The sequence below is a fragment of the Pteropus medius genome, unplaced genomic scaffold, assembly GCF_902729225.1.
Source record: "Pteropus medius unplaced genomic scaffold, Ma_sr-lr_union100, whole genome shotgun sequence".
Classification (NCBI taxonomy): domain Eukaryota; kingdom Metazoa; phylum Chordata; class Mammalia; order Chiroptera; family Pteropodidae; genus Pteropus; species Pteropus medius.
The window spans coordinates 747,936-770,619 of NW_024351543.1; the positions used below are offsets into that span (position 1 = coordinate 747,936).

The 22,684-nt window shown below is 36.7% G+C and overlaps 1 protein-coding gene across 8 annotated transcripts; it reads left to right on the top strand.

Annotated features, from left to right (window-relative positions):
* The first annotated feature begins 84 nt into the window (after window positions 1–84).
* Window positions 85–22,235, top strand: QTRT2 (queuine tRNA-ribosyltransferase accessory subunit 2). Of its 8 annotated transcripts, none has more exons than XM_039843050.1 (9): window positions 85–239; window positions 4,115–4,335; window positions 5,111–5,166; window positions 6,864–6,940; window positions 8,494–8,706; window positions 12,693–12,892; window positions 15,012–15,163; window positions 18,297–18,465; window positions 20,098–22,235. In XM_039843050.1, the coding sequence occupies exons 2-9, from the start codon at window positions 4,136–4,138 to the stop codon at window positions 20,345–20,347; spliced, it is 1,317 nt and encodes a 438-aa protein (XP_039698984.1). In that variant the 5' UTR covers window positions 85–239; window positions 4,115–4,135; the 3' UTR covers window positions 20,348–22,235. The 8 variants fall into 8 exon arrangements, with proteins under 8 accessions (XP_039698984.1, XP_039698987.1, XP_039698988.1 ...); XM_039843053.1 differs by having other exon boundaries at window positions 86–239; window positions 20,116–22,235; XM_039843054.1 differs by having other exon boundaries at window positions 86–239; window positions 18,348–18,465.
* Window positions 22,236–22,684: the final 449 nt, after the last annotated feature.

Sequence of the window (22,684 nt, forward strand, 5' to 3'; positions counted from 1 at the left end):
CGAGTTAGCTCAGTTATCCATGACAACGGCCCGGGTCCCTCGGCCTCGCTTTTACCAGAGCTCGCTTTGAGATTACCTTTGCCTTTTTCTGGCGCCCGGTGATGACGCAATGCTCCCTGATTGGCTCTGCACCGGAGGCGGTGATTCAGGGGACCTAGAATTCTGCAAGCCTGACACGTGGAGGGAAAATGTAAAGAGTTTAAGGAGTCTCAAGGGCAAAAAAGTTGGGAGATTTGCAGGTAAGTGCAAATCTGATGGTGTGGGGCTTACTATGGTGGATGAGTAGCGTCGCGCCCAGACGCTTCCTGGTTGTGTAGCAGTAACTGTAATTGTACTCCCGCCGTGTCTCTCCTTTCCTCTTCTGGGTCGCCCGGAGGCTTCTGTAAGCCCACATCCTCTCAAATCGTGTGAGCGTCACCGCATCTCTGAGAGAAAGGGGCCTCCTTTCGACTGGCCTCTGCTCAAGGGTCAAGTTCTCAGCCGCAATTTTTTCCTGGACTGCCCAGGATACTTGGGAGGATTGGGAGAGTCTCGAATCACTGAACTAAGCGCTTCGCGAGCTCTGGGACCCTTAAAGATGACCCATGGAGTGAAGATAAATCTATTCTTATGGACCAAGGCTAGAGGTTTCCGTGAACAGTCCGTTCTAGGACATTGGGGTTCATAGACAGGGTAGAGATTTAGAGCGAGAGCTTTGGACCCAGCTACTTTGTAGCTGTATTACCTCATCTTGTTTAATAACTCTCGAACCCTCGATTTAACTCACCGGCACAATGGGGGGCAGTTGTGCCTCAATCGTTGGAGTGTGGTGACGGTTAAAAATCAATGTATGTATAGAGCTCTGCCAGAAAGCATAAACTAAAGTGACTTGAGATTGGTGAAGATGAGATCAGGGAAGCCGTGCCCTCAGACTATTGCTGAGATCTTAGGACCTGTCCTATATCTTGAGTGTCCATCAGAAACGTGATGGTTGATTAAATTGGTAACATTTTAACTATGCAACGTCATGAAGTAGTTATTTTAAAAGAGTAATTTAGCTCTGTGTCTCTTCAAGAAAGGATATTCATTATGTATTACTGAGAGAGAAAAGCAAATTGCAGAGAAGTGCATACAGTATAGTATTTTTCATTTTTTTAAAAAAAATTAAAAACACCTGTTTCTGTACACAAGTATGTTTAAATGTATGAGTACAGAGAAAGTTTTTAGAGGCTGGGAGGATGGGTAAAGGCAGAGAAGGGACATAAGAGAAAACAAGAAAAATAATAACACTATAGCAAAATGGAAAATATGACTATAAAATTATATCAACATTGCAGTTAATATGTAAACAATGTATGTGCTGTGGACAAGATGGGACTTATAATAGACTAACAGTCAATTAGAGTACAGCCTCTAAAGCCAGCCTTCTGTGATTTAACTCCTGGCTCTGCCACTTCTCAAATGGTGACTTTATTAGCCTCAGTATCCTTACCTGTAAAATACACATAGTGATAGCATGTCCTATGAGGCATATATGGTCATACATATTAGTGGAGTTAATATGTAAAGAACAGTACTTGATGCATAGTAAATGCCCAGTAAATGTTAGTTGCTACTGTTGCCATTATGTCTTTAAATAGATGGAATTAATTTGTTAACTTTTATTGTATTACTAACATAGTTGGCCTTCTACCATCTTATTTTGCATTTTCTATTTTTGGTGTGCTTTTACATCTCTTTTCCTCTTTCTTCCCCTTTATTGTATTAATCAATTTTTCTTTATCCCTCTCTTCCTCCCCAACAGGTTTGGAAATTATGCATTCTATCATTAATCTTTTAATGGTTACTTAAAAGTTTTTTTTTTTTTAACACACATAATTTAAGTTTAACATTATTCATTATCTCTCTCCTCCTCCCAAATAGAGTAAGGATTTTAGAATACTCTACTCCTACTAGTCTCCTCATTTTCAGTTACTGTTTTTTTAGAATTTTATAGTCTATCATTTTTCTGTGTATTTCTGAGTCAGCTCAGTGCACCATATTATTTAGAAGTCCTTCCAACTTTCCTCTGTGTATAGACAAACATTGTAGAGTGTGTATGAATTTAATATTTAAAATACAACTCACGCGCGTACATTTAAATGCTTTACCAAACTTAAACCACTCAGATGAGACAGTTATTGGAGTAAGGGAAAGAACCAACAAATTCTTGTCTTCTAGACCTTTCTGAAAGTTCCAGACTATATAGTTTCTTTCATTCCCAGATGTGTATGGGTAGGAAGTGCTTAAGTTGTTGCAATATTTAATAATCCTGGCCCATTAAATTTTCATTGTTCTTATTTATGTTCCAAAAACCTATCCTTCTATAATTGGTTGATTCCAATATTCAGTCAGAATAATAGGCGTTGGTTAACTTTAAAGTGCATTTCTCCTCTTTGTGCTTCCCCCGCTTCAATTCCTAGGAACTTACTTAGATTGTAAAATGCAGTCTTTAACTTTTCTACAAATGGCTACAGAGTCCTCTTAGTTGAAAATATATTTTTGTGAGTTGAAATCAGAAGATTATGTGTATTATCTGGCAAATCAGTAAGAAATATGATTGTGTAAAGTAATGATTCTTTTCTTGTGTTATATTTTCTAGAGCATACTTTTATTAACCTGTAATTATATTTGCATAATTTTGAGGGGTATAAATTTTATTCTTTTAACAGTTTTAATGTGTAATAACAGGGCTTTAAAAAAATAGCTTTTATATTACTCTTTGTTAAAATATAACTTTTTTCTCTTAATAGTCTCCATTCTTATGGGTTTCAGTGATATTTATTTGTGTGTCTGTTTGTGATAACTTAAAATAGTGAAGTTAGAGTCACAGAAAATTGACCAGGCTTTCCTCAGACACATATTATTTTTATAATTCATGTTTAGCATGAAATCTCTTATTGGACCATTACAGAAAGTTATTTCTAAAATTCTAATGACTGTATTGACTATTTGAACATAAAAACTTGTGACTCTAAAAAAAAGTAACATTCATATTTCTGAATATTTGTTAACTAATGATAGATAATGTTTATTTGTTTGATAGCATCTTAAACAATGGTTGACTTTCAGAGTGGTATAGTATAATGCTTACGAGGACAGGATCTGAGATTGGAGCTTCTAGATAGCTGTAATAACTTATCTACTAATAAAACTTGGCCTAGCCCCATTGGCAAGAATTCCAGGGGGTATGGTACCTGCTGTAGAAATGCTGGTATTTTTAAAATGCTGGTGTATCCAGTGACTTTTTACAAATGATCTGCCATGCCCAGTTACCAACTTTTGTCGTGCATTTTAAGAAGTGGAGCTTAGGATTTGTTTCACTGAATAATAATTAAAAGCATCCAACAAAGTAATTGATAATGTTGTCTGATTTTTTTTGTCCTGTGTATCTTTGGAAGTTAGAAGTATATCTTAGGATTTTTCTTTTGTCAAATTTTTTTTCTTCCCAATTATAAAAGTAATGCTAAATTGCTTGTGAATTACATGTATGCTACACACAGTTTATCACATCTATTTGGACACCAAATAAGAACAGATTGGAAAATAATCTCACCTCTCAGAGATAATCTGTTTATTTGTTGATGTACATTCTTCTATATATTTTAATAAACACCAGAATGCTGTTTTGGAGCCTGTTTTTTTAATTTAAGTTCATATTAGAAGAAATTGCTATGTTGCCTAGTATTCTCTCAAATTAGAGAAAGAAAAAAATAGATCAAATTAATAATCAGTATTTCCTAAGCAGTGTGATCTTTCTTTGTACACATTTCAAGGCTTAGAGTGAGCCTTGGCTTTCATAGTGCTCTGCCCATAATTAGTCTTTATTTCTATCCTTCCATTTGTTTAATTTTTATTAGATCAGACAAGAATTCCATGACTGAGTTTAAATGTGATCAATGTTATCATGTTGCTCTGGGACTTTGGGGGAGGTATCTCATTTTCTTTGTGTCTTTTTCTGTCTCCCTATTCCTGAAAGGTAAAGATGTCCTAGACCAGAAGTAGTAATAAACATGCTATCATTTATTTTTTTGTATGTTTTTTGCCTTTAGACGTCATGGAACTCCTTCTGACCTTAATGTTCTTTTCTCATCAGGACCTAGAGGAATCCCTCAGGATGAAGCTGAGTCTTACCAAGGTAGTTGATGGCTGTCGCCTAGGAAAAATAAAAAACCTAAGCAAAACAGGGGACCACACCATGGACATTCCAGGCTGCCTTCTGTATACCAAGACTGGCTCTGCACCACACCTAACTCATCACACACTGCATTGTATCCACGGGGTTCCTGCCATGGCTCAGCTTACACTGTCATCACTGTAAGTATTAGACCCAGCCATTCAGATGTCAACTCTGGCAGCAGCTTAGTTACCTTATTAAGGTGCAGTAAAGCGAAATACTTTTTTAATGCTTATATGAACAAAATTTATAGATTTTTTAGAATAAAATCAGAAGAAATATACCAAGTATTATACATCATCTGGGCCTAATCTGGAAGCCATGGGCCAGACCTACATGTTAGATTTGCTTCACTTTTCTTCTGAATGCAAGGTCCCATACTGCCCTCATTGCCACTGCTCCCGGGGCTACAGGACAGGAAATGCTCTATGAGAGCTAAATTTAGAGCCTAGGGTCTGTCTTTATGCACCAACCTAAAAATTTTCTGTGTCTCTGCACATCTACTTGCTAGTACTACTTATGGAAGCAGAACTAATAAAGTTAGATCATTTTGTGTAATGCACATACTGACTTTATCTGTAACTGAAGAACCTATGTATGATGAAATGATTGCAGTATTTCATTAATAACAGTGATTTTAAAGAGGCAAGAAGAAGAAGAAAATCTAGATATTCTGAAGTAGTTGATCATTGCCAGTTTCTTTTCTCAGAAAACCACTTGCAAATTGAAGATCTTTACACTGGTTAATGAACCCAGCCTAGTGAATTGGCAGTCTTGAATAGTGGTGTACTTATTGTTCAAGACTACATTTACTGTGAATGTAGCTTGTGTGGGTGAGGAGAAGAGGGCTTCAGTTGTTGTACAGAGTATCCGTAGAATGATTCATTATTATGTATGTTTCTGTTTTGCTTATAGGGCAGAACATTATGAAGTCTTGGCAGAATATAAGGAAGGAGTTGGAAAGTTTATAGGTAACAATTAAGTTATTTGTGTGTGCCTTGGAATGTTAACTTGGAGTTTGTAGGTGCTTTTTATTCTCTGATCTTTCATTCATACATTTACTTATTAATTTAAGCATTTATCATATGTAAATGCTTTTATTTATTATCAACAAAATAAGCATTTATCAAGCATCTAAGAACCAGGCATTGGGGATTCAAAGATGAATAGGAAACAGTTGCTACTCTCATGGAACTCAGAGCCTAGTTGGGATAAAGATGAACAGGTAATTCTAGTAGAGTATGGTAACTGCATTTGCAGAATTAGGGCTGTGTACCTGTATCACGAGAGCCTAAGGATGAGCACCTAACCTGCTGTAGGATACATGTGGAAGGAAGTCAGGATAAAGAAAGGATTCTAGAGAGAGAAGATGAGGGGGACATTTTAGGTGGGTCAAGGAAGAGTAGGAGTTCGGTCAGGATGTGGATGCAGTAGTGGTGGTGGTAGATGAGTGTGGGCAGACACTCCAGTCATAGAACAAAGACCAGAGATGAGACAATGCATGGGACATGCCTAAGATCCAGCACAGTCTTGTCATATTTGAGCCTAAAACGTAAGGCAGAAGATGTAGAGTTTATATACAGCTATATTCTGATATGTTAATATTATCTTTTGTTTCAGAAATAGGATTTTAAATGCAGAAGTCTATGTCCATTTATTTTGTAGGAAAAGCCTATCAATGACAGCTAGAGAACCAATTTTTCTGTAGATCACCTTCTCCTGAAGCTTTTCCCCGATATCTAAGACTCACTTAAGTGAATGAAAATCCTGTTTCCGTTGGTTACTCAGTTCTCTAATTCCGAGGGAAGCTGCTTGATGACTTAGTTGTAACAACGCCCTATATTTCAGTAGGGGATTTTATGTAATATTGTTTTTCTCAATATGAGGCCAGTTTGAATAACCCGCTTTAAAGTATACAAGCATGTAATTTAGTGAAAATAGCTAATATAAATTTTTTACAGATAATTGTTATAATTGAAATTGTGGTAAATAAGGTGGAGAACTGCAGAGATTTTTTTTAATTTGCTTTAATTTTGTAGGTCTTTTTCAGTGAAATCCTAATTTTTTCTTATGAAATTTTTTTGTTATAAAATATGAAATTTAAGTACATATGGTTTACTAAACATTTTTTTGGACTTTTTTTAATGACTGTTTTTTTGACTAAAGAATCTAAGAAACTGTCATCTTAAGTTAATGAATCTTACTGAAAATGAGATCCTTTTGCAGTATCCTAAAGCTTCCATATAATTCTGCCCCTAGAGACCCATAATATGGGATGGCTTTATTATTAATTACCTTTTGACCATATCATTTCATCTGTCAAGGAGCTAGTTGCCCTTGGATAGTACCTAGAATGAACATACTTGATACTAAATTCTTCAAATTGAGTAGGGTCAACATGTCATTAAACACTTTCGTTGTGTCTTATACTTTAAGAAAAACCATTCCTTTGTAGCAACTTACTGTCATTAGAAATGAACCTTTCCATTTAATTTTTCTTTTAAATTAGTAGGTTTCAAAGTAGTCTTTTCTTTTATGTTGACAGGCCTCCTATAATTCTAAGTTTAGTGTTGCTTTATACTGCAGTATACACCATGAAGCTGCTCTCAATTACAACACAGGGTAATTGTTGATGTACTTTCAAGGGTTCTTTTTTGTGTTTATACAGGCATGCCAGAATCACTCTTGTACTGCTCTCTGCATGATCCAGTCAGCCCCTGCCCAGCTGGTTATGTAACAAACAAGGTGTGTTCTCAGAAGGACCTCCACGGCTGCAACTTTGTCCCAGGAAGTCAGCCTACTGTATCCCTCAGAGGCTAGGATTTCACTGGCTGGGATGCTGGCCCATTCCTGACCCCTTTATGCCTTCTCTTTATTTCTATGAATATAGTGGGTTGATAGTTTATAGGAATTAAGAGTAGGATTGCCCAAGGATGGGATTAAGATAAGGAATGTATCCTCAGCTTTTTCACTATTGCAAAAAAATTGGGGGCTAAAAAAGGGTCAAGTACATTCCTAAAAAAGAAATTGCTATGATGGTAGATAATAGTCTTTTGATGCCATGCTTTATTTGCAGTTTTAACAACCTCAGGTAGAGTGGGGAAAGTTGCTGATGAGTGTTATCACATGTATAGCTATATATAGTAGAACCTGAGTGAAATACTGCTTGCTTTTAGAACAGAACTTTTAAAAGCTGGGTTCATAGCCAGAAAGTTTTAGTGAAGAACAATATCAAAAAGACTTCATTAAAAGTTTTTACCTGAGACGTGGCCTCATTGCATTGTCCCTGAGGACAGCATTCTAGCCAGACTTCAGCAATTACTTTTCTTGCACCCATTATATTGATTTCAACAATATCTATTAATCTTATCTAAGATTACTATTTTAAATTACTCTTCTGCTTTAAACTTCTTTTTATTTTGTAATTTGAATTCGAAAGAAAATATTTTGATGTCAGTTATCTACCCCATTTATAAGGGAGAGAGGATTCCCTTAAACAGTGTTCTTATGCCAAAATAAAAAGACTGTATGTGGCTTCCCCATCTATGTCCTTGTCAATCTCTTCTAAGAGAAATGCTGTAAGAGGACTAACCAAAGGGACATGTAGAGATTCTTGTACTATGGGATTTATATCTTAGCACATAATTCTGTATCTAACTCACTTGCTAAATACTTATAATGTGTGAGGCCTTAGACTGTGTTTTGGGGGCTCAAACATGAATTGGTATACTCTAGTCAGACAAATATACAATGGTGTGATAAGGGCTGTTTTTTCTATGAAAGAAATAGGTACAAATTCTGAAAGAACTTAGATGCATGAGTGATTGATTACACCTGGAAAAGTCTGGGGAACACATTAGAGTAGATGATAGCTGAACTAGAACCTTGAAGGGTGCATAGTATTTTAATAGGCAAAGAAGTAGAGGAAGGGCATTTCAGTCAAAAGGAACAATGTGATCATAGAAGAATCAAAGTGTGCGGTATATTTAGGAACAGCATGGGTTGGTGAAGGAAAATGGAAGAGTAGGCTTCTAGAAAAGTATATCGAAGAATTCTTAGGGGCAGGCTCAGAAGTTAGCTTGTATGGCCACTGAAGGGTTCTCTGTGAGCTATAAAGTTCTTAGAGAATTTGAAGTATAGTATAGGAAACTTTTTACTCACCATGTCTAGGATATTGAATTGCTATCATCTCTCCAGTTGTAGAGAAGAATTAAATTCAGAATTGCCTTGCCATTTTTGATTTTCTTTTTATTTGCATTTCACTATTGCTAATTCTTCATCATCTTGTTCCATGGTAGTCTGTGTCTGTGTGGGGTGTTGGAGGACGAGTGGAAATGACTATTTCCAAGTTTATGGCAATTCAGCAGGCCCTTCAGCCAGACTGGTTCCAGTGCCTCTCAGATGGCGAAGCATCTTGTGCAGAAACAAATTCCCTAAAAAGAGCCAGAAAGTCTGTTGACCGATCGCTTCTATTCCTGGATAATTGTCTGCGGCTACAGGAAGAGTCAGAGGTAAGGCTGTACATCTCACCACTTCTTTCTCTGAAACTCTCGCTAATTTACATTCCATGATACCATCTTTGCTTTTCCTCCTCCTACTTCTCTGCTCCTTGCTTCTTAGTCTCTATTACTCACTCTAGTTTTTTTTCCCCCTGAACCATTAGTAGCATTGATCTCTAGGATTCTGTCTTATGCTTTCTTTTCATCCCACTGTATGTATTCTCCCTAGGCAGTCACCCTTTAGTTTTTATTGCTGAATAGTTCTAAAATTGTAGATATAATCGTGATCACTTTGCTTAGCTTCAGAATTACATAACTACAGGACTTTAGCTAGGTTTTATCACAAGACTATCTCACATGCACCTCAGACTGAGGTAACCAAACTTTGTATCCTCTGTCTTCAAACCTGTTCTTCCTTTTGCTCTCTCTCAACATTAGGCAGGCCACGAAGTTCCTCAGACCAGAAATTTGAGTCTTTCAAGACTCATTTGTAATATCTGATTTAATATCCTATATTCACTCCTCTTTGATTCCATCTCCCTAATGTATCTAGAATCTGCCCCCTCATCACCCTTTTTATCACCACCTTAAGGCATAATAACCTCAGCATCTCTTATGTAAACAAGCACCTTTAATTATTCTTTCCACCTCTATTTTCATTTTCACCCATCTTCAGTCCTGCTATTCAAGAGATCTTTGTATAGCACAAATACGAACCCAATGCCTATTTCCCTAAAAGAATTTAGTGACTCTCCACTTCAACTCTTACATGGCATGGATGGCCTGCCTACCTGGCCTCTGCCTACTCCTCCAGCTCACTGTGGCCTACTTTCTCCTGTGGTTGGCACTCTGGCCCTTCTGAGTTAACTTGCAGCTCCCTGAGGCATTTTCCTGTTTCATGTCACCGTGACTGTACACAGACTTCCTTCTGGACTGTTTCTTTATTCTTATCTTTAGCCATATTCTTCCTTTTGCTTCCATATCCAGCTCATATAATTCCACTCTTTATTCTAGGAAACTGTCCCTGACGCTTTCAGAAAGTTCTTTTCATCCTTTGCCACCACTTTAATGTATATGTAGCTATATTATAGCCCCAATGATATTGTACTAGTGATTTCTTTATGTTTGTCTTTATTAGACTTTGACTTCCTTAAACTCAATTCCTATGTGTCATTTTTGTATCTTCATCATGTAGCAGAATTCCTGACACATAGTAAGTCCTCAGTAAATGCTTGCTGATGGTGAATGGTTATAATGAGGTGGGGAAGAAGCTGTAGCAATAAATAAGGGCTCCTGACAATAGAGTTAATGAGGCTAGAAAAGGATGTATTGACTAGGAGAAAGCAGAGGAAGTAGGAGAACAGAAGATAGTGATCAGAGGGGAGAATCAGTGCCCGTGATGATTTATATGGGGTCTTCCTGAGCAGTGAGCAAGTCCCACTATGGCAGGTGCATTCAATTTGAGGAACATTGTTATTTTGAGTTTACAATAAAAATGCAGTTTGTCGTTCTGAGTAGAACTCTCAGTCTCTGAAGTAGGAGTTCAGCCTGGAGACATTGCTGTGGGTCTGAATTGTTCATGTTGCTCACTAGCAATTGTCTTGAGCCAGTAAGATGAGCAACATTTGGATGAGTTGGAAGGAGGATGGAGTATGACAGTGCACGATTATTAGAATGGCCAGATGAGCCTCAAGTCCTCCTTCTGTGTTATAGTCAGCCTCGCCATTTCACGCTATTTCTGTGTGTTGGTCAAATGCTGGGGTTCCTCTCTGTACTTTTACGCTTATGCTAATGATATAATTATTAATAGTGCCCCTTCTACTCTTAAATGTATTCCATTTTAGATAATAAATTATATATGACCATACTTCTTACATCCAGGAAAAGGAGTTTTTCAGATAGGGCTGTGCCAGTCATGTAAAGAGGCAAGACTGTGTAACTGTCTGCTTTGTACATCTGTATATATCTTTTTCCTTTCCTATGGTTCCTTTCCCTCTTATTTACTATTGCATCCTCCTATTCTGAATGCCCTTCAATATTGAAGCTCCCCTACGGTTCTGTTACCGGCTTTTTTCTTCTTCATATATACCCTAGGCCAGGGATGGCAAGTGGGTTTCATCCCAAGGTACTTGGAGCTGTGCCTGGATTTAGCAGGAAAAGAGTGGTCTATTAGCCAGGTATGCCCTGGAAGCAGGAGTGGGGAGTGGCAGTCTTGTGCCAAACGTCTGCCATTCTAGCCTGGTCAATTGCATTTGTATCCTTAACTTTAGGCCTATATACTTAGTGGCTAAATTTGTATGTCTCTCTGATACTTCAAACTTAATACACAAACAGAATATTCATCTTGCCTTAACCTGTATTGTTTTTTGTTTGTTTGTTTGTTTTCTGCTCTTCTCACCATCTCCTTGGACTTCCAAAACAGGAGCCAGGAGTCATCCTAGACTATCTTCATCTTCTCCTTGAACAACTAATCAGTCGTGTCAGTCGTACCCCCGATGAGGTTTCCCTCCTCTTTACCCCAGTGCCACTGCTTTAGTCCAAGTTCTCTTTGTCTTTTACCTGGATTGTTACAGTGGTCTCCTACCCAATCTTTCAGTCACACTCACTCTTAATTTATTCTCCACACAGCATCCAAAGTGTTCTTTCTGGTGTGCCCCTCCTGCTTAAAGAAGCAAAATTCCCTCTTCATAGTCTGCTAATCTTTCTTCATTTCTCTGTTCTAACAGAGAGCCACTGTTGATTCATGTATTTCCTTGCAAATCTTACTTTTACAGTTGCATACACATAATTATTACATATATATGTGTACCTATATGTGGTTTTTATTACATGAATATGATCATATGTTCAGAAAGTTGCTTGTTTTTTGTTTAACGATACCTCTTTCCCTCTTACTGATACTTTGGTTCGTATCAGTGAATATATTTGTATGAGAGATTCGTAGAAGTGGAATTTTAAGATATAAAGAAAGCTAAAAGCACTGACAGTTATAATAAGTGTAGTCTACTTACCTTCCCATGAGGCTAAACTAATTTTTACTCTCTAGTTATCAGGGTATGTAAGTGCATTTCTCTAATGCTTTCACCTCCACTATGATGTTATCTTTTAGTTTTTTGTCATTGTGATGGGCAAAAATGATATCTAATGTTTCCAATTTGCATTTCCTTACCGATAAGATTTAGTAAGCTCTCCATATGATACAAGGCATTCATATTTATTTTTTTGAAGTTTATATTCACATATCTGCTTAGATTTCTTTAGGGTTATCATTTCCTTAGAGGATTTGTTGGAGCTTTTTCTGTGTTGTAGATATTTACCTATTTCTCCAAAGAGTAAGTTCTCCTTTGCCCTCGTTGGTAGTATATTTCACTAGAGAAGTTTGAATATTTTTGTACTCAAATATGTCAGTCAGTCTTTTACTGTAAACTTAGGTTGCTTAGGAAGGCCTTCCTTATCCTAAGTTTATAAAAATATTCAGCATATTCTTCTAACTACAGTTCTATAGTTATATAACTACATTTTTATGTTTAGATATACTTTTGAGAATTGTGTGCAGTAGCAGTTTTTATTACATTTTTTTCCAAATGGATATTCAGTTGTCCCAATCAAATAGTTTCAAAGTTCATAAAGTTGTCTCTAAGAGACTTGGCGGTAGCCTAAAGCAGGCCGGGATAGTTATTTAAACAAATGTAAACTGTTCCTTTTATCTTCTTTTACCTGCTCAGTGTGCATTTAATTTAAGCTAAAGCACGACTATGTATGTTGATTGCCTCAGTTTCTCCTCAGTCTATTATTAGCTTTTTGGGTGGCTTTCCATTTGTATTCTTTGGAATCCTAAAGATTCTCAGGGAGGAGGGAGCACCGTCCCCCTGCATTATTCAACTGCAGCAGCTCCATTGAGTTCTTGTCTATCCACTGGGTTTCTGTGTAAGGCTCATTTAGATAAAGATTTTTACTGCTAGAAATGGTTAAAAGCATTCAGTTTTTTCTTACCTTAGGTCCTTAAGAAAAGTGTGATCATTGGAGTGATTGAAGGTGGAGACGTGATGGAGGAGAGGCTGAGGTCAGCACGAGAGACAGCCAAGCGGCCTGTAGGTGGCTTCCTTCTGGATGGCTTTCATGGGAATCCAACAACTCTGGAGACCAGACTGCACTTGCTGTCATCAGTCACTGCAGAGCTGCCGGAAGACAAACCGAGGTCAGTGTTCAGTTAAAATGCAGGCCAAGCCTTGTGGGCTGTAAAACAGGAGTACTGGGAGTTGTGTATCATGCAGTCTATACATGGGCATGTCTTTTGATGTTTTGATTATGCCCTTTCTAGGCTGAGTCTGCTGAGGCCGACAGGGGGGTAAGTTTCAATCAAGGCAGTCCTGCCCTTGATTTCAGAATGTAGACCAGAAGATGATTGTCATGTGATTTAGTTTATTTGATCCTCATTCTAAGTGACGGCAAGTGTTATAATGTTTCCCTTCATTCTTGTGACAAGTACAAATATTGTTCCTTATTCATTATAACGTGGTGCCTGGGGACAGGTATAAAGTCATGTGGAACTCCGGCCTTAATCAAGGAAACTTGAGGACAGATTTGGGATACCAATAGAAGGAAGGTTGGCACTACTAATAAGGACCTTTAAGAAGTTCTTAGATTTGAGGCACATAATAGTGATGTCATTTTTTGAAATTGAGGGGACTGGCAACACTAGTGGGGTTGTTTCTTACCATAAGTCACAGGATTCACAATATAATGGTAAGAAGAGATGATCTACAATATTCAAAACTAAAAATCCCAAGTTTCTAAATGTAACCTAATGTCCTATTAGACTATCCAATTTTTTCTTCTTTTTTTTTTTTTCCAAAAAAGACTGTAGTCTTTTATCCCATGTGATGTGAATATTCATGGTCTTTTCCTGCAGATACAGTAAGCAATTTGATTATAGGGTGCTGCTTTATACTCCTTGGGCTGTTGTATAGTAACTTTATCACTTTTTTAAAAATCCAGATATAACTTACAGTAAAGTGTATAAATCTTATGTAGAGGTTGGTGAATTTTTATACATGTATACACTTGTGAAAGCACCAGCTAGAACTAAATATTTTTATCACCCCAGGCAACATTTGCCCCAATTTTAACCTCATTTTCTATGTTCGATGTTCCCCCTCCCGTGCTTATTTCATTCTGGTGCAAATAACAGTTTAGCACTAGTATTTCTAGTCATTTTCTGGACTTCATTGAGTTAAGTGTTCACAGATGTCTGTTACTGGATTTGAAAGCTGGGATTGTTTTTCTTTCTATAAAGTGTGTAGAAATGCCAGCTTCAGTTGGAGAGGAGTTCTAAAACATTACTCGAAGGAGACCACAGTCAGAAAAACCAGCATATATTTAAGGGTTCTGGTTGTTTAATATTACATAAGCCTTGCTTTGGGCTTCTTTTAGAAATCAAGGAGTCTGAAGTGTTTCTTTTTCAGTTCATAAAAGGAACTGTGGGTAGAAAAACATAAACAGCCGCCAGCCAGCCAGCCCTGAACTAGTGCATCGCCCCACCTTGTTTTAGTGGCAAAACCTGGTCGAGTATTATTAATACTCTCCAAATACCTTACTCATTACCCCCCAAAACACCATCTCATTCCACCATGCAGAGGTTTTATTAGTGGAGAAAATATAAAGAAGCATAAATAAAACCAACTAGGTTCTTAGATCCTATGGGCAGAGGTGAAATTCTGGGAGCAAGAGTTGCTTCATAAGTGAATCCATGAATATAGTAGCTAAAAATGTCTTTCTGGAACCATTTATAAAAAAGACTTATAGGCAAAATACAGGTAAAACATGGAAGTATTTGAGGTATAAATAAAGAACACAGCTTTGCACTCTTAAAACATCTATGTGGCCGATAGGTAGGCTATAAAGTTCAGTCTAAGACTAAAGAGGTTGTTCAGAAGGGATGAGAAGGGAAGGAGAACTAACCTTTGTTGAGTTTCTCTTTGGGGCCAGAAACTGCATTATGTGCTTTTTCAAATATCTCATTAACCCACTCAACAATTTTGTGACATATGTGTTATTGCTTTTATTTTCAAAATGAGAAAATGAGAGGTTAACAAACTTTCCCATAGTAACATAGCAAGTAAATAAATAGCAAAGCTGGGAGTCTAGCCCAGGTCTCTCTCCTCCAAAGCAAAGGTTCTTTCCACCACACCTTATTATCTGCTGCATGCCTTGCTAACAATAGTTAGTGGTTTTTATTATTATTTTAATGACTTCTGGAAAGACTATTTGATTTCATTCCCAGCATTGTCCTCAAGTCACTGTTCTTATTTTCACAGGCTCATCTGTGGTGTTAGCCGGCCAGATGAGGTGCTTGAGTGTATTGAAAGAGGAGTGGACTTATTTGAGAGTTTTTTCCCTTATCAAGTGACAGAGCGGGGATGTGCCCTGACTTTCAGTTTTGATTACCAGCCGAATCCTGAGGAGACATGTAGGTCTTTTGAAGTTAATCTCAGTGTTATCCTTAAGTTATTTCTATTTCCTATTAATTTTTGGCTTGTGATTCAAGCCAGAAATATGTGCATACTATAAAGCCAGCCTTTTATAAAACTCCATCTTTGTTTCTTATCTGAACGCCCTGGCATGTTGGTCTACAAAACAAGATGCTTAATACTATACACGTAGTTCAATATTAGGAAGTAATTTTGTAGTGAGCAGAACCAAGAAAAACAAAACCTCTTCTATTAACAACCTAAAAAAGAACATTCAGAGTGAATAGTGATGAAAATCTAAGAAAATAAAACCTTTGAACTGCTTGGTAAAAGTTAATTTGTTTTTTCACAAAAGAGTTCTTGCCTGCTTTTTGCAAACCCCATGCTATTAAAATACAGGGAGTCTCACCCCCTCTGATCCTAGTGTTACTTTTGCTTTTTTGTCTTTTCTGCACACTGAGATGTGAAAGCTGTTTTCCTCTGCTAATATTGCTTTGAAGCACTGCCATTTCCTTTTATTGTGTATTTATTCAGAAGTCAAGAAAATCAGTTTCAGATTCTGACATTTAACTGGCAGTAGAAAAGGAATTTGGATACAGATTTGGGCTTGGCGGTCCCTTGCAGCATATACCAAATTTTTCAGGAGAATATTGCATACCTAGTCTTCAGAGGTGTGCTTTCCTTTCCCTTTCCTGCTGTCTTTTGAATTCTTCCTCTGTCACTGCCAACCTTAAATTTGAGTAGGGCTAGAGACTTCCTTAAAGGTTCATTTTTTTCCCCCACAAATTACCAAAATTTCATTCAGAAGATGTTACACTTTTATAAAGTAACTTAAGCATTAATCTAAATTGAATTACTTCTGGAAACTAAATCAGGTTGGTCAAATTTTTATATATAGAAGGTCAATTTTACTGTCTTTTAGATGATCAGAATATAATATGTGTGGATAGATGTACCGTAAACACTTTATAAATATTTATGACTTTATTTACAAGCTTATTTCTTCCAGGACATAGGTAACTGTTAGTCATTCCATACCATGAATATGCAAAACTCTGAAAAGAACCTTATATTGAGTTCTCTGGAACTAAGAAGTTCCTTTTTGGCCAGAGAAAGCTGTTTTTTTATGATTAGGAAAACAAATGGTTTGAACATTTTTATTAAAAGTATTATTGTTAGTCATATTTGTGTATGTGTGTATAGTAAATCGAAGTTCTTTGGCAATTACAAAGTGAAAATACAATGAATTAGTTGTTTAAATAGGCAGCAATTCCCTCTAGTGACGTTGAATTTGGGATTTTTTAAAAGCCAGGGCTTTATGACTCCCCACATCAGCATGCAAATTCATGGCAGCAAAATTATAACAGCCCTGTGCTCAGTGCTCAGGTCACCTCTTTTTCTTTTGACCTGGACAAAATTTCCTTCCTAGGACCATCTGTCTATTCTTCTTGGGCCTACCCTGATGTTATTACTTGTTCCCAGAAATATTTATCTCCTTGCCCCTGTTTTAAGGTAGCTGGCTCTTTGCATAGAACTGGTGTTTCTCCTGTAATTCCAGGAATGTTCTTTTTTAAAGCAAACAGTTCAAGGGAACGATTCAAGCCCATTTAAATCTGGATAATCTGAGTTCCCTGGAGGGCCAGAGTCTCTGTACGAGTACATAAATTAAAACCATATTCTACGTTTTTTTCGTTTGTTTGTTTTTAATTGAGAAATGCCATTTATTAGCCCATACTTTGTGCAATTTTTTTTCCTGGCTTTATTGAAATGTAAACAATTAGTTGCTTGTATTTACATTGCACAATTCAACAAGTTTTCAATTATAGTTGGCATACAATAATATATTAGTTTCATTTGTACAGCATAGTGATTAGAGATCTATATAATTCACAAAGTGATCACTCCACTCAATTCAGAAACCCTCTACTCTCTTCATATTTATTAAAACATTATTAACTATTTTCCTTATGCTACACTTTATATTTCCATGTTTATTTTGTAACTATCCATTTGTACTTCTTAATCCCTTTGTACTTTTTCACCATCCTCCAACTCCCCTCCCATCTAGTAGCCCTCAAAATATTCTCTGTAACTATGAGTTTATTTCTGTTTTTGTTGTTATTGTTTATTTTGTTCTTTAGATTCCACATGTATGTGAAATCATGTAATATTTTTTATCTGACTTATTTCATTCAGCGCAATACTCTCTAGGTCCATCAAGGCAATATCTTTTTCCATCCCTTTCCTTTTAGCCTGTGTATGTCTTTTAATCTGAAGTGAATCTCTTGTAAGCAGCATATATAGGGGTCTTGTTTTCTTATCAGCCACTCTGTCTTTTGGTTGGAACACTTAATTCTTTTCCATTTGAAGTACTTGTTGATAGGAATGTAGTTATTACCATTCTTTATTCATGATTTTGATACATGTTTTTTCTTCTTAAAGTATTACATTTCCTATAATACTGGCTTGGTGATGATAAATTCCTTTAGCTTATTTTTGTCTGAGAAGCTCTTTATCTGTCCTTTAACTCTAAATGATAGCTTTCTGGATAAAGTATTCTTGGTTGTAGATCCTGAGTTTTCATCACATCTAATATTTTTTTGCCAGGATCTTCTGTCCTGCATAGTTTCTTTTGAGAAATCAGCTGCCAGTCTTATGGGTGCTCCCTTGTAGGTAACTAATTGCTTTTCTCTTGCTGCTTTTAAGATTCTCTCTTTGTATTTAACCTTTGGCATTTTAGTTATAATGTTTCTTGGTGTGGGCCTCTTTGAGTTCACCATATTCTACTTTTAATCTATTTGGAACATAGGCAATTATAAGGCCCAATTAATTTGCATGTACGCTATGATGAGACGTAACTTCAACACACACATTTATATTCTCTTTCACACACATATACTGTTTTTTTAAAACCATTCCAAAATTGACCGTAAAATTATGTTACATATTTATAACTATAATTTGCTTAAACATTGTTGAATCTCCAAGTTTTTATATTATAGATTAGGTCAGTAGACATCTTGGTACTCATTATTATTTTCCTTATGTCATTTCCTTAGGATAAATTCTCAGGAGTAGACTTACAGGATCAAGTACATAAAATAGTAACTAAAATAAAATTCTTCCAAACAGCCACTCTTTATCGGATCTTTATTCAAGACTTTTTGTTGGTTTGTCCTTCAGTATTACAACAAAATGGGACACAGGAAGAAATAAAATATGCGGATCAAGCAAAGAAAATTAAAACAACTGGTTGCAACCAAGAAAAGACATCATTTGAAATTAATTTGAAGGAAAAAAAGTAAGGAATTTTTTCAAGTTTAGATTTTGATTTCTTACTTTTTAATTTGTCTGTTTTAAAAGTTTATGTAACTGTTCCTTTTTCAGTTTATGACTTTATAAAATATTTATAGTCGGATATCATTTAGGCCTTCTTGAATGCAATTCCAGAAAAAAATCTTTTTTTCCACAGATGAATTTGTGTACTTTGTCTAGTCAGAAAACTGAGGCTAGATAACTATTATTTTAGAAGAGCTGTCAGAAAGATTAGCTCAGATCCATTGTTTGGTGTTTTTAACTCCTTCCAATGAGTTTAACTAATGATAGAGCAAAATAAGGATTTCAAGATAAAACACAACAAAATTTTTAAATTTTAAGATACTTAAGTCATCTTGATTACATACAAATTATAAACTTTAAATAAAGTATTTGCCTCTATAAAGAATGAACTAAGATGTCTTATAACTTTGTACGTATTTGGCCAAAAGTAATAATCAATAAACCAGCGAGTGATTTATCTGAGTTTGGTAAACTCATTTTAATGCTAAGTTGTTTTTGGTCTTATGTGAATGGATATTCTAGGGATTCAGACCTATTCATGTCTAGCTAGTAGTAGTAAAGACTTGAAAATTAATGAAAGAATATGAAAATCTTAGTTCTTATCTATTCTGTAGGGGCTTCTTGATTGTAGATCTGAAATAATAATGTTTACCACATCCACGTTTAACTTCTTGAAAAATAGCCAAGGAGATTCATTTCTGTTTTTAAAATGCTAGGGTAATATAAATAGTTACTACTAAAAATTCTCTAAACAGTATAGATTTAGCTGGAAATTATAATTTTCTTATTAGTAGCACTAGACTCGAAGTTTGGGGGACTTGGAGTTGGATCCTAGCACTAGTCATGACTGCGTGACCTTGGTTAAGTCATTTGACTTCTTTTTAATAGCTGATAAAAGATAATACATATATAGTGCTTAGTATGTGCCCAGCAGTGTCCAAGCCTTTTACTATATTACTCATTTAATCCTTGCAACAACTTTATAAAGTAGGCACTGTTACTGCCCTCATTACAGATGAGAAAACAAAGACAGAGAGGTTAAGTGACTTGCTCAAGTGAGTTCTGAGCCAGGAATCAAACCCAGTATTGTAGTTCCGGAGCCCTTTCTCTTAACCCCCTTAATGGTCTTCATTTGTAAAATAACAATAAAAACATCTGTCCCCAAGGGTGATTGAAGAGATGAAATGAGACAGTGTATGTAAAAGTGCTTTGTAAACTGCAAAAAGCTATGCAAATAAAAGGTCAGACCATGTCTTCCGATATTAGTATTTGTGGCAAGTGGGAGAAAAGCGCATTCCTCAGAGCAGCATTTCCTAACATTCTGCCTTTATAGTGTGACTGATAGTGCTCAGTCTGAGGGAGTGACTACGTGACTCTCTTTGCTGCCCTTTTGTAAGCCTTAGGTTAGGAGGTTGTATCCAGCAAAAGGACTCTCCTGGCTTATTGTGTCCTGTTAACTTCGACCACATTGCCATCTTATTAAGCAGGTGCCCAGCAGTACATTTGCCAGTGATATTACTAACTATTGTTTGTGCACCAGCAGAATAGATAGCCTGGGTTGTGGAGTTCTTGTATTCACTTTCTGGAATGTCAGCATAACTTTCTTTCTCAGGTACCAGGAGGACTTTGACCCACTAGTGAGAGGGTGTTCCTGTTACTGCTGTAAGAATCACACTCGTGCATACATCCACCATTTGCTGGTGACCAATGAACTCTTGGCTGGGGTCCTGCTTATGATACACAACTTTGAACACTACTTTGGATTTTTCCACTCTATCCGGGAAGCACTGAAAAGTGACAGACTGGCAAAGCTGAAAGAACTCATCTGCAGGCAAGCATCTTGAGACCTGGCATACGCAAGTCTAACTCTTCACATTGAGCCAGTACCACTGTTGTATTGTGGAAAGAAGAGAACAAGAAATGAACTAGGCTTTCATCATTTATACTTGAGAATAAGGTCTGCTCAAATAAGGAATATCTGTACCAAACTCTGCCCACGTAAGGCTGAAGAGATTTTTTCCTAAAGACTTAAATGCTTGGATTGATCAGAAGTAGTTGAACCATGACCTTTAATATTTCTATGCTAACTCTTTTAGTCAGTAGAGATTTGTTTAGTCAAAGAACAAACATGTAGATGGAAAGAAACAGCCTTGGAGTGGCGGTGATGAGATTCCGGTGATTCACCGAGTTGGATTGGAACTTGAAGGGAGATGATTGGTCATGAGTAACATGACCTTGTGGACACATGCCTATTGACTGGAGAAGGAGTCTGGCTGATTCAAGAGTTTTATTTTAATCCTCATATTGTCAAGGGTCTCTTTTGGACACTTTTGCCTTCCAAGCTGCCCCAGCAGTGTAATATTGATCCGAAATGGCTCTTGCCACTTAACCAGGCTTGCATCTCCGTGGAACACGGCGCTCGCACATTGCTCTTGTGACCAAATGGCCCAGGGCACACTCCTTCATTTGGCTACATTGTCTATTTGTGACTTGTCTCCCTAGAGCTAACTGGAAGTTTACCCAACTACATCTGATTATACAGGTCCCCTATGGTCTGCCCTTTAGGTTCATTAATAGTCTGACCACATGATAACTATAGCCCCATCACTTGGGGAGATTCCTTCACCATGTGTTTATTTGGACAGAGCCCTGCACTGGCAGTCAGAGGACTGGGTTCAGTGCCACTTGCTTCTCCGTGCCTGTTTCCTCCTGACCCAGTGGGGACAGGCATAGTGAACAGGACTAAATGAAATTCTAAGATTTCATCTAACTCTAAATATTTGGGGAACAGAAAACTTTAAAGTCATAGTTGTTCTTGTTTATTGATGACTACTGGCGTGATGAAAAATGGAGCAGTGCCAGGAGTCAAGCAGCAGTAGAGATATTTCAGAGTCTAAAAAGAGGTTTGGCCTGTGGTTTTTGAAGTGGTTGGTGAATGGGCATTACCGGATCCTGAGGCTGGGAATACCTTGGATCATCTCTGATTCTGAGTTGTTTTCTGCTCTCACCAAAGGAGTGACATTTCATGTTGATGATGTGACAGGTGATTTTTGTGTGTGTGTTTTTCTATGTTAAGTTTTCTATAAGAATATACATAAAAACATGTACACACATAATTTTTGTAAAAACAACAACAGAACCAAAAAGATGTCTTTGTTTTGTTTATAAGAGTATGAAATATATTTGTTTTATATTCTTGTGCTATATTTTGCTGTTTGTCCATTTTAGTGGGCAATTAGTGAACATCGTTTTTAATTATGTGCTTACTGTATATTAATGTATTGGATGCCCATCTAAATGGTTTTCTTTTATTAGTGGTATAGGAATGTCCATGAATTCAATTTTGGAATTCACGGACATTTCTGTAACCTCTCTCCTCCATGAATGGCAGAGGCACTTAATGAAAGACAGAATCTCTGTTCTCAAGGATCTGATTAATTTGAAATACATTGGATATGACTTGTTCATATGTTTATTTTCCTGTTCAGTGCCAAATCCATTGTTGGAGGAGTATTAATAAATATCCCAGAATTTTTATAAAATGTATGAGTTTTATTTATGTTCAAAACTGAAAATTCTGCCCAAATCATCTATTTTTCTGAGTCTTTTTCTGATTAGCACATCTGAAAAAATGTTTCTTTAATGTAAATCTGTTGAAGTCAAAAGCCAGTAAACATACTGTCTTGTTTCCTGTAAGTAGCAATGAATCCATTAAACAAAATATTAAATTTCCGTGGTGCCATTTATTTCATCTGTAGTCATTGTTTTAAGTACACTTACATTATTAAATGCAGAATCCAAGGAGATTCAGAGATGCACTTGTCTCTTTAAATAGGCCATGCTTAGCACATAATGAAAATAATAACCACAATCTATGGAGTATTTTTAATGTGCCAGGTACCTTAGTAAATGCTTTCCATACATATCTCATTGACTCTTAGAGCAAGGCTGTGAGGCGTTGATATTATTATTCCTATTAAGAACTGAGTTTCAGGAAGGTTGAGTACCCTAAGGGCCTACCAGGAATTTCTAGAAGGTTGAGCAGTTTGCCTAAGGGCTTATCTACCACAAGTTAACTCCCAGGTTAGACTTGAGCTCCATCTGATAAAACTCAACAGTTAATTATTGCACTAAATAGCTTCTTGTGATATGCTCCTGGAAAGAAGGGGCTAAGAGAAGAG

Coding starts and splice junctions, on each gene's coding strand:
- QTRT2 (XM_039843050.1), top strand. CDS start 4,136: ATGAAGCTGAGTCTTACCAAGGTAGTTGATGGCTGTCGCCTAGGAAAA. Junction 4,336..5,110: donor CAGCTTACACTGTCATCACT/GTAAGTATTAGA, acceptor TTTTGCTTATAG/GGCAGAACATTATGAAGTCT. Junction 6,941..8,493: donor CTGGTTATGTAACAAACAAG/GTGTGTTCTCAG, acceptor GTTCCATGGTAG/TCTGTGTCTGTGTGGGGTGT.